Source organism: Salmo salar, chromosome ssa09 (assembly GCF_905237065.1).
Source record: "Salmo salar chromosome ssa09, Ssal_v3.1, whole genome shotgun sequence".
Taxonomy (NCBI): Eukaryota; Metazoa; Chordata; class Actinopteri; order Salmoniformes; family Salmonidae; genus Salmo; species Salmo salar.
The window spans coordinates 38,830,123-38,841,472 of record NC_059450.1 but is presented as its reverse complement, the minus strand read 5'-3'; the positions used below and the strand labels follow the sequence as shown (position 1 = coordinate 38,841,472).

The window sequence follows — 11,350 nt, the reverse complement described above, 5'->3', positions numbered from 1 at the left end:
ATGGCGTTTTTTTTTAGATAGCCTTCATCAGCTAACATCACTTTTTGTGAATTTTGAAGAATTTATGTAATGAGAAAAAACACATGAAGCACATAAATGATTCCTAATTAATAAGGTCATGTTAAATGGCTTCTATTATCTCATAGAACGAAACGTATTAAATCTTCTAAACCTGTGTTAACCTCAGACCTTATTTTCGGCGTTTATTCCAAAACCGTATTCATTTCCCATATTTTTTTTGAAATAGGGATGGATGAACGAACCGGAGCTAATATATTTCCAGGATTTTGGACTACAAACTGTCGAGCTCTATGATCTGTATATATCCAATGATTTATAAATACACTAGATTACCAATAGGGGGCACTGTGTTGAAGCTGCCGCGCCTTTGTCTTGGCACTCCCTCACCATTGTAAAACATATACTGCTCAAAAAAATAAAGGGAACAGTAAAATAACACATCCTAGATCTGAATGAATGAAATAATCTTATTAAATACTTTTTTCTTTACATAGTTGAATGTGCTGACAACAAAATCACACAAAAATAATCAATGGAAATCCAATTTATCAACCCATGGAGGTCTGGATTTGGAGTCACACTCAAAATTAAAGTGGAAAACCACACTACAGGCTGATCCAACTTCGATGTAATGTCCTTAAAACAAGTCAAAATGAGGCTCAGTAGTGTGTGTGGCCTCCACGTGCCTGTATGACCTCCCTACAACGCCTGGGCATGCTCCTGATGAGGTGGCGGATGGTCTCCTGAGGGATCTCCTCCCAGACCTGGACTAAAGCATCCGCCAACTTCTGGACAGTCTGTGGTGCAATGTGGCTTTGGTGGATGGAGCGAGACATGATGTCCCAGATGTGCTCAATTGGATTCAGGTCTGGGGAACGGGCGAGCCAGTCCATAGTATCAATGCCTTCCTCTTGCAGGAACTGCTGACACACTCCAGCCACATGAGGTCTAGCATTGTCTTGCATTAGGAGAAACCCAGGGCCAACCGCACCAGCATATGGGCTCACAAGGGGTCTGAGGTTCTCATCTCGGTACCTAATGGCAGTCAGGCTACCTCTGGCGAGCACATGGAGGGCTGTGCGGCCCCCCACAGAAATGCCACCCCACACCATGACTGACCCACCGCCAAACCGGTCATGCTGGAGGATGTTGCAGGCAGCAGAACGTTCTCCACGGCGTCTCCAGACTCTGTCACGTCTGTCACGTGCTCAGTGTGAACCTGCTTCATCTGTGAAGAGCACAGGGCGCCAGAGGCGAATTTGCCAATGTTGGTGTTCTCTGGCAAATGCCAAACGTCCTGCACGGTGTTGGGCTGTAAGCACAATCCCCACCTGTGGACGTCGGGCCCTCATACCACCCTCATGGAGTCTGTTTCTGACCGTTTGAGCAGACACATGCACATTTGTGGCCTGCTGGAGGTCATTTTGCAGGGCTCTGGCAGTGCTCCTCCTGCACCTCCTTGCACAAAGGCGGAGGTAGCGGTCCTGCTGCTGGGTTGTTGCCCTCCTACAGCCTCCTCCACATCTCCTGATGTACTGGCCTGTCTCCTGGTAGCACCTCCATGCTCTGGACACTACGCTGACAGACACAGCAAACCTTCTTGCCACAGCTCGCATTGATGTGCCATCCTTGATGAGCTGCACTACCTGAGCCACTTGTGTGGGTTGTAGACTCCGTCTCATGCTACCACTAGAGTGAAAGCACCGCCAGCATTCAAAAGTGACCAAAACATCAGCCAGGAAGCATAGGAACTGAGAAGTGGTCTGTGGTCCCACCTGCAGAACCACTCCTTTATTGGGGGTGTCTTGCTAATTGCCTATAATTTCCACCTGTTGTCTATTCCATTTGCACAACAGCATGTGAAATGTATTGTCAATCAGTGTTGCTTCTTAAGTGGACAGTTTGATTTCACAGAAGTGTGATTGACTTGGAGTTACATTGTGTTGTTTAAGTGTTCCCTTTATTTTTTTGAGCAGTGTATTTTGGAAGCTATAGAAATGCATTTATTAATGTCTACATTCATTTTTGCAATGATTATTCTATTAAAGACACCGTAATGCATACTTTTAAATTATATTATGTGAGATAAACATACAAATAAAACATGAAAAAATATACAAAAACATTTGCCTTGTTCACGTTGGCAGTTTGAAGTGACTCAAACCCAATTTTTTGGCATATCCGATTTGTATCTGTTATTTTTCTGGAAGTGTGAACAGCATAAAGCCACAATGAATCGGATATCTCAAGCCACATTTCAAACCACCTTCATAGGTGGTTTGAAGTCAGATACAAATCTTATCCCTGGCCATGCGGCTTGTGTCTGAACGGTCAAATCTGCCCTCAAGTGTTTTTTGGACTGTTATTTGGCATATCTTGTTGCTTGCTAGCTACTCTGTTGACAGTTTGACAAGAACATGAAGTGGTAGCTAAGTAGCTTGTTAATTGTTCACAAACAAATTAGTAAATGTGCTAGAAAGCTAAATAGCAACCTACTGTAGCTAGTTGAATGCTGTTGCTAGCCTAAAATGACTCGTTTTGAAAGTTTGATCATCTTATCTTTTGAGGCTTTAAAAGTGTTCTTACACTATGATTTTGAATATTCACAGCAACTGGGAAATGTCCATGGTAGGCATTATTGTCATATAGCTGCTACATAACTCCTTAGTGATGGGAAGCACAAGCAAAGCCACCAATCAGCGTACACTGCGCACATACCTGTTGTTACTATGACAACTAGCATAGTCATTTCAGCAAATGACTGTTGTATGAACACACACAAATCTGATTTGGTCACTTTTAACTTGCTGTTTGGTCAGTCAGTGTCCCCCCCCAAAAAATTTTTTTTTAGAACAAAACTGATTTGAGCCTTACATAGCAATACATAGCATCAGCAATCCAGGGTTTATATATACATCATTGGACAAAACTAAAGTCTGCTGTGGCCCGAGCATATTGTCAGAAAAATGTGTATCATTTTGACACTTATAGTTGATATGTGCAACAAATCATGAACAGTTATGAAAAATGTAACATTCATCATTTCACATAATTTCTATAATTTTGGTGAGAATGATAAGAGGGCGCCCTCACTAGTCACACTGCAGTTTTTGAAAACAGTGTGGTACTCTCACTCTCTCTAAAGGGGCATGTTGGACCTATGCTTAAAATAATAGGTATTTTGTAATAGAATGCTATGATAGACACTAGCACTCAGTGTTGTCTTTATACTCAGTGGGTCACTATGGTGATTATGTCAAGTTGTGATACTTGAGCATAGACACACATTCCTACCTGTTGTATGTGTCGAACTGCTTTGCTTTATCTTGGCCAGGTCGCAGTTGCAAATGAGAACTTGTTAACCAGCCTACCTGGTTAAATAAAGGTGAAATAAATAAATACTCACAGATAGAAACAGGAACAATTTGTACAGAACAGAGTTGAATATTTTCAAACGGTTGCTTAGCAAGTGTCAAAGTGATAACAGTTTAAGAAAATAAGGAGGTATTTAGTCCTTGCCTCTTGGGTTATGCGTGTGTGTGTGTGAGTATGTGTGTGCATGTGTGTGCATGCGTGTGTGTGTGTGTTTGTGTGTGTGTGTGTGTGTCAGACCCTGAGAACAGTGTACAGTAGTATCTGAATCCTTACAGCTGAGACTGGTCTCTGTTTGTGTATATTGTTGTGAATACAGTGACCTAATTGTTGGCACAATTCTAAGAGTTGCATACTCAAGTTGCCTGCAAAGCCTATAGACACAATGGTGACTTACTATTCAATGACAAAATCAGCTAAAGAGCTCATGAAGCCATGGCAGATGTTATAACTCTCCTGTGACGATCTGAATAATCCTTTCAAGTTGAATCCACCAGAGGGGGACTGTCATAACTCTCCTGTGACGATCTGAAGGATCAGGTTACAGTGGGTCAGCTCTACAGCGTGCTCTCGCTCGTAGAGGGGGAGAGTGGGAAGTCGGCTGTTTTATGGTGGTCATAAAATACACTGCCCCTATGCTCTGTAGTGTTTGAGATTGGAATGTAAACTGTGGAACACAGAGAGACGCTTGGACATCAAAAGTTTGAATAATTAAACAATATTTATATTGTTAAGAATGTGGTAGTGGTCCGTGGACACTTAAGGGACAGTCATTGCAAGTGTGTTTCATTTGGTGATCTCATGAAGGACAGGAAACACACATAACTGTATCTCTTAAAGTGTACATTTCCCAGCAGTCAGGTTTACATCTAAATATTGTGAAACGTATGTGATTAAACATGAAACTATTTGTGAAAAGATGTAATGTGATGTTAACCTTCTAAATGAGGGTATGGATTGTCATATAAAGATTGACTAGTCGGTGGCCACACTCCCGTGAGCCCAGACATCAAATTAGGCGTCATAGAACCGCCCCTTCTTCCACAGAGTATAAAACCCACTTCCTATAATTTACATTAGACCAGAAAATATGGAGCTGACGCTACATGTTGAAATGGTTAATAACTAAAACTCTATAGGCCCAGGAGACCATACTGCTGTAGTTTTGGCTACACGGCTGGAAATGGTTAAACTCTGAGACTATTGATCACTACAGAATAAGAGTAAATCCTCGACGTATAATTACTAGTCCGCAGCTGGAAATTATGTAAGTCTAGGACAAGAATACCGACAACGGCCGAAACATCTATTCTATGCGACAACCATGGGTACGCCTGACGTATCCATTATGAACACAACCAGAGACTTTCTGTCGATTGACTCTCCAGCAGACGGACCGGATTCCAACAGAGAAGACAACAACGACATTCGGGCGTAAATATATACATTGCAATTATTCTCGAATGAGCAGCAGTTCATGTGCAAAGGATTAGCACTTCAATTAAATTATTAACTGTGTGTAGTGAATCCATTTTGTCTTTCCCGCTCTTTCTCAGTCCCCACCTTTCCTTTGTCTACCAAGCCGTCATATCGGCTTCGTCTGCCTGGGACTTTTTCTTTGTATCATGTAGTAACCAAAATATCTACTGTTTGTTTGTAATGTAATTCTGTGTGATTATTTAGTTAGTAAATAAATAATTAAGTCAATTTGTATATAGCTGATTCATGATTTACGCTAGGGATCGTGCAGATATCCAAGGGCTTGTGACGTTCAGTAATGAGAACTGATGAGGTAATAATAATACATGAATGAGAATGACTAATCAATAAGATATGAAAATATCTGAAGACTTATATTCGGGAAATTGACACTTTGTAAACATAATTTTTCCATGGTGCCCCGACTTCCTAGTTAATTAAAGTTACATGATTAGTTTAATCGCGTAATTAAATTACACATAAGAGAATTTGATAAAATAACAGTCTTCACTTTTAATGATAGTCCAGACACGACACAGAGAATGTAATACTACTTGTTCACTCAGTCTGCACCAACTTCTTCACATTAGACACAGTAGGCAGAATATCCAGACACTAGGAATGTAGTTGGATGACTATCACTTACGATGCCTCCTGCTGTGGCACAAAGTATGCTATATAAAGTTCAATTGAACCTCTCAACATGTTTCAAGTTCCCAATGTATAATCACCATTCATTGTGACACTGAGGATTTTGCCTCTGTATAAATGGCAGCTTGGGCTCTGCGTGGCAGTTACAGTAGCTTGATGGTCACTGCAGAGGGTGACTGTTGTATTGAGGTTGACTGGTGTTATATTGAGTGATACTGATAAAAAACAACCTCTTCTCTAACAGGTCCTCCTAGTCCTGTTCTGTCAAAGTTTCCACAGCACAGCTTCGGGGCATACTGTGTCCCACAGGACAGCTCACAGACGTAAATATTAGATGCAAAGTTAACAGTAACAAACTCTGGTTGAACTGTCGTGGCATGGATACCCTCATCATGAAAGAGGCCTTTGATTCGCATGGCCACATCCATGTAGGAAGCTGGGTCTAGGCATTTGATGTGTGCCGTGGCAATGATCCTGCTCCCTGCCAGCTGCCAGATGTGTAGGTCGTGGACAGCCAACACACCATCCAGGCCCCTGAGCCTCCCCAGCAGCCGGGGCATGTCTATCTGTTTAGGAACAGTCTGCAGGAGGATGAGGACTGACTCCTTCAGGAGAGGGAAGGTGGTATAGAGTAAGAAGCCCACCATAATGATGCAGAGTGTGGGGTCGAGGTAGAGCACCGAGCAAGGGCCAGTGAAGTGCACTGTAGTCTGGGTACTACTACCAAGCATGGTGATCAGCGTAACATTGACATGTTGTTGGTGGTGGTAAGTGTAGTCGTGGCTGTTGTAGCATAGGTTGACACAGGTCTCTCCAGCATGGCAAGGCTGCCTCGCGTAGGTGAAGGTGAGAGCGTTGACCACAACGATGACAGAGCCGAGGGCATCACCCAGCACGTGGAGGAAGACACCCTGCATGTTGAGCTGTGAAGCAGAGTCATGATGGCTATCGTTCCAATCCTCCAGGGAGATGTCCTTCATGTGGACCACAAGGTTGTCCTTATTGGGGATTTCTGTGGAGTATTGAACATAAAAGACCTAATTTGTGATAACATATGACATGGAGTACAAGGAGTAGAATGTTAACACAAATAGACTGATACCCAGGCTAAGCATAAGAATCCTGAATGATGAATAATACAGGCCTTTATACAAAGACCCTTCTATACGTTCTAATTTATATATGCCTACCCTCATTTTCCCTCTAACTATTAGGCTACTTTATGTTCATCTACAAAACAGATTAGGGCAACAGATTAGACCAGCTGTCACGACTTCCACCGAAGTCGGTTCCTCTCCTTGTTCAGGCGGCGTTCGGCGTCACCGGTCTTCTAGCCATCGTCGATCCACTTTTCATTTTCCATTTGTTTTGTCTTGTTTTCCTACACACCTGGTTCTCATTTACCTCATTAAGTGTTGTGTATTTAACCCTCTGTACCCCCCCATGTCTTTGTGTGGAATTGTTTGTTGTAAGTGCTTGTGCACATGTTTACTGGTGCGCATCGGGTTTGGTACCCATGTTGGTTAATTCTTTATGCCGTTGGTTTTGATATTAAACTGCTCTGGCTATTACCTAGTTCTGCTCTCCTGTGTCTGACTTCACTGCCACCAGTTACGCACCTCTTTACAGAATTCCACACCTCACCATGGAGTCAGCAGGAGCAGGTACCCCGGTTATAGGAGTCGAGGAGCTCACCCGCGGTTTCCGGGCAGTCTTCGACCATTAGGGTCCGGGGTAATTAGGGAAGCTACCATCCCCCTGGGCATGGTGACGCAGGGGGGTCACGAGGAGAGAATCAGTCTCTTCCTCACGGACTCTCCTGCGTTTCCCGTTTCCCCTGGTTAGCTTGTCATGACCCACCATTTCATGGCAACAGAGGGCTCTCACGGGATGGTCACGAGAGTGCTCAGGGAGGTGTTTAGGGGTTTCCGTTGGTGTTACTATGGTGGAAAGTACAGACCAGGTCTCCACCGTGCGCATTCCCCCTGAATATGCCGATTTGGCTCTCGCCTTCTCCAAAAAGAAGGCGACTCAATTACCACCCCATCGACAGGGGGATTGTGCGATAAATCTCCTGGTAGATGCTGCACTTCCCAGGAGTCACGTGTATCTCCTGTCACAGGCGGAGATGGCGGCTATGGAAACATATGTCTCCGAATCCCTGCATCAGGGGTACATTCGGTCCTCCACTTCACCCGCCTCCTCGAGTTTCTTTCTTGTGAAGAAGAAGGAGGGAGGTCTACGCCCGTGTATTGACTACCGAGGCCTAAATCAGATCACAGTGAGGTACAGTTACCCGCTACCTCTTATCGCCACTGCGGTTGAGTCAATGCACGGGGTGTGCTTCTTCACCAAACTAGATCTCAGGAGTGCTTACAAGGCGTTACGTGCAGAGCCCGCTCCCTTCCAGTGTCCCGCTGGGCGTCTGTACGATCCGTCTGCTGTCTGTGATCGGTTGATCTATTGGGCCCACACGTCACCTTCCTCTGGTCATCCAGGCATCGGTCGGACGGTGCGCTGTCTTAGTGGGAAGTACTGGTGGCCCACTTTGGCCAAGGACGTGAGGGTTTATGCTTCCTCCTTCTCGGTGTGCGCCCAGTGTAAGGCTCCTAGGCACCTGCCCAGAGGTAAGCTACACCCCTTACCCGTTCCACAACGGCCATGGTCACACCTGTCGATCGATTTCCTGACCGATCTCCCCCATCACAGGGAAACACCACGATCCTGGTTGTTGTGGATTGTTTCTCTAAGTCCTGCCGTCTCCTTCCTCTACCCGGTCTCCCTACAGCCCTACAGACTGCGAAGGCCTTGTTTACGCACGTCTTCCGGCACTACGGGGGTGCCTGAGGATATAATGTCTGATCGGGGTCCCCAGTTCACTTTGAGGGTCTGGAGGGCGTTCATGGAACGTCTGGGGGTCTCGATCAGCCTTACCTCGTGTTTTCACCCCGAGAGTAACGGGCAGGTGGCGAGAGTTAACCAGGATGTGGGTAGGTTTCTGAGGTCTTATTGCCAGGACCGGCTGGGGGAGTGGGCGGCGTTTGTGCCCTGGGCAGAGATGGCCCAGAACTCGCTCCTCCACTAACCTCTCCCCCTTCCAGTGCGTACTGGGGTATCAGCCAGTTCTGGCTCCTTGGCATCAGAGTCAGACCGAGGCTCCTGCGGTGGACGACTGGTTCTGGCGCGCGGAGGAGACATGGGACGCCGCTCATGTTCACCTTCAGCGCACCGTGCTGCGCCAGAAAGCCAGCGCAGACCGCCACCGCAGTGAGACCCTGGTCTGGCTCTCGACCCGAGACCTGCCCCTCCGCCTGCCCTGCCGGAAGCTGGGTCCGTGGTTTGTGGGGCCATTTAAAGTCCTGAGGAGACTGAACGAGGTGAGTTACAGGTTACAGCTTCCCCCCAATTACCGTATTAACACCTCGTTCCATGTGTCTCTCCTCAGGCCGGTGGTGGCTGGCCCGCTCCAGGAGTCTGAGGTGCGGGAGGTTCCTCCGCCCCCTCTGGACATCGAGGGGGCCCCGGCATACTCTGTTCGATCCATACTGGATTCGAGGCGTCAGGCGAGGGGCCTTCAGTACCTCGTGGACTGGGAGGGTTACGGTCCGGAGGAGAGATGCTGGGTTCCGGTGGCGGACGTGTTGGACCCTTCAATGCTGCGGGAGTTCCACCGTCTCCGTCCGGATCGCCCTGCACCTCGCCCTCTGGGTCGTCGTGCTGCTGGAGCCACGCGTCGGGGGGGTACTGTCACGACTTCCACCGAAGTCGGTTCCTCTCCTTGTTCGGGCGGTGTTCGGTGGTCGGCGTCACTGGTCTTCTAGTCATTGTCAATCCACTTTTCATTTTCCATCTGTTTTGTCTTGTTTTCCTACACATCTGGTTGTCATTTCCCTCATTAAGTGTTGTGTATTTAACCCTCTGTTCCCCCCATGTCTTTGTGTGGAATTGTTTGTTGTAAGTGCTTGTGCACATGTTTACTGGTGCGCGTCGGGTTTTGTACCTATGTTGGTTAATTCTTTATGCCGTTGGTTTTGATATTAAACTGCTCCGGCTATTACCTAGTTCTGCTCTCCTGCGTCTGACTTCACTGCCACCAGTTACGCACCTCTTTACACCAGCAGGTAGTTTAGCAGTTAAGAGCGATAGGCCAGTAACAGAAAGGTTGCTGGTTTGAATCCCTGAGCTGGTGAAAAATATTTCAATGTGCCCTTGAGCAAGGTGCTTAAGTGTCTACTAAAAATGTAATACAAATTCATTTGCAGGATTGTGACCTCTTTGTTGGATTTTTTATTTGTTGGATTTTTAACTAACATGCTAGCAGTTACCATAGACTTCCAGTCATTGCGCTAACGCTAGTTAGCGCAATGACTGGAAGTCCTTCAAACTGCGTCCTTCAAACTGCACGCAGAGCCATAAAAATGCCATCCACGAGTTCATCTCACTCTGGGCAAGTAGATAAAGGGCTTCACTGCCAAAATCCTGAAGTATCACTTTAAACAGTGGTATATTAATTTCCCTTCACTAAACATTGTGTTAATTGATGATCACAAAGAACATTACTCATACAGCTACAATTATCAAACAACTACAGAAGAAAAGGTAAATACAACAGACATACCGTGATCTCCTCCTGGACCTGCTCTGAGATCCCCTGTCTTCAGACTGCAATCAAACAGGATAGGCCTATTGGTCTCATCGCCAATGGATTCTCTCCCTACTCTCTCGGATTTGTGAAGTTTGTTAATTCCATGAGAGCCACCATGCGAGTGACCGTGTCCTGCGTGTTCGTGGAACAACAAAAGACCGAGCAAGTTTACAAGAAGTCCCGCAGCTCCAACTCCAAAAACCACTCGGGGTCTCTCAATCTCGTGAGGCACTGTGAACCACTCGACTGCCTCAATAATGATGGTAAAGCACATGGCAGTTAGGAATACGGCGTTGACCAGAGTGTAACCGATGTGAAATGGCTAGATAGTTAGCGGTGGTGCGCGCAAATAGTGTTTCAATCAGTGACGTCACTCGCTCTGAGACCTGAAGTGGTTGTTCCCCTTGCGATGCAAGGGCCGCGGCTTTTGTGGCGCGATGGGTAACGATGCTTCGTGGGGTGTAAGTTGTTGATGTGTGCAAGGGTCCCTGGTTCGAGCCCAGGTTGGTGCGAAGACAGGGACGGAACCTACACTATTACAAGACTTCTGCTCTGATCCATTCGAAAGTATTTTGACTCGTTGCTTGAGTTTTCTCAGAGAAGTGCACAGCAATCAGGGCCACAACCAGGGCAATGACATCCGGCAGCATATGGAAAGAATATGACAGCATTGACAGGGAAGCAGTCATACGGCTGACGAAAACCTCAACAATGAAAAACTCAAAAGTAATGGACAGCATGCAGAGCAGACGATTTCGTTCCCAAGCCATTTTCACCGCAGCAATACAACAACAAAATGTATCTTCAAACTATCTCGCGAGTTGTTGTGGCAAACCCGTTGACCATTGGCAAACTAGCACCTTGTACAGCAACCAAAACGGTCGCCAGGGGAAACTTGCCGAAGCAACGGCTTGTTTCCCTCGTGCTCCATTGACAAAATGGCATGCAACCATGTTAGTAACTAACTATTTACATTTTACATTTTTGTCATTTAGCAGACGCTCTTATCCAGAGCGACTTACAGTAGTGAATGCAACTTACAGTAGTGAATGCATATGTTCTTAAATGTGATGATTTGGTGTCTCTAGGGTAATTAAGAAAGCTGATTGAGGACCTTATTACTGATGAGTGTTTTTTTCCCCTCTTTTTGCTTGCATTTATATTTTGATGTGTGTATTTTCT

The 11,350-nt window shown here is 45.8% G+C and overlaps 1 protein-coding gene across 1 annotated transcript; it reads right to left on the bottom strand.

The window, feature by feature from the left end:
- Positions 1 to 5,371: 5,371 nt before the first annotated feature.
- LOC106611336 (zinc transporter 1) lies at positions 5,372 to 11,269 on the bottom strand. Its single transcript, XM_014211464.2, has 2 exons — positions 10,142 to 11,269; positions 5,372 to 6,535 (listed from the first exon to the last, which is right to left on the bottom strand). The coding sequence occupies exons 1-2, from the start codon at positions 10,440 to 10,442 to the stop codon at positions 5,724 to 5,726; spliced, it is 1,113 nt and encodes a 370-aa protein (XP_014066939.1). The 5' UTR covers positions 10,443 to 11,269; the 3' UTR covers positions 5,372 to 5,723.
- Between the last annotated feature and the right edge of the window lie 81 nt (positions 11,270 to 11,350).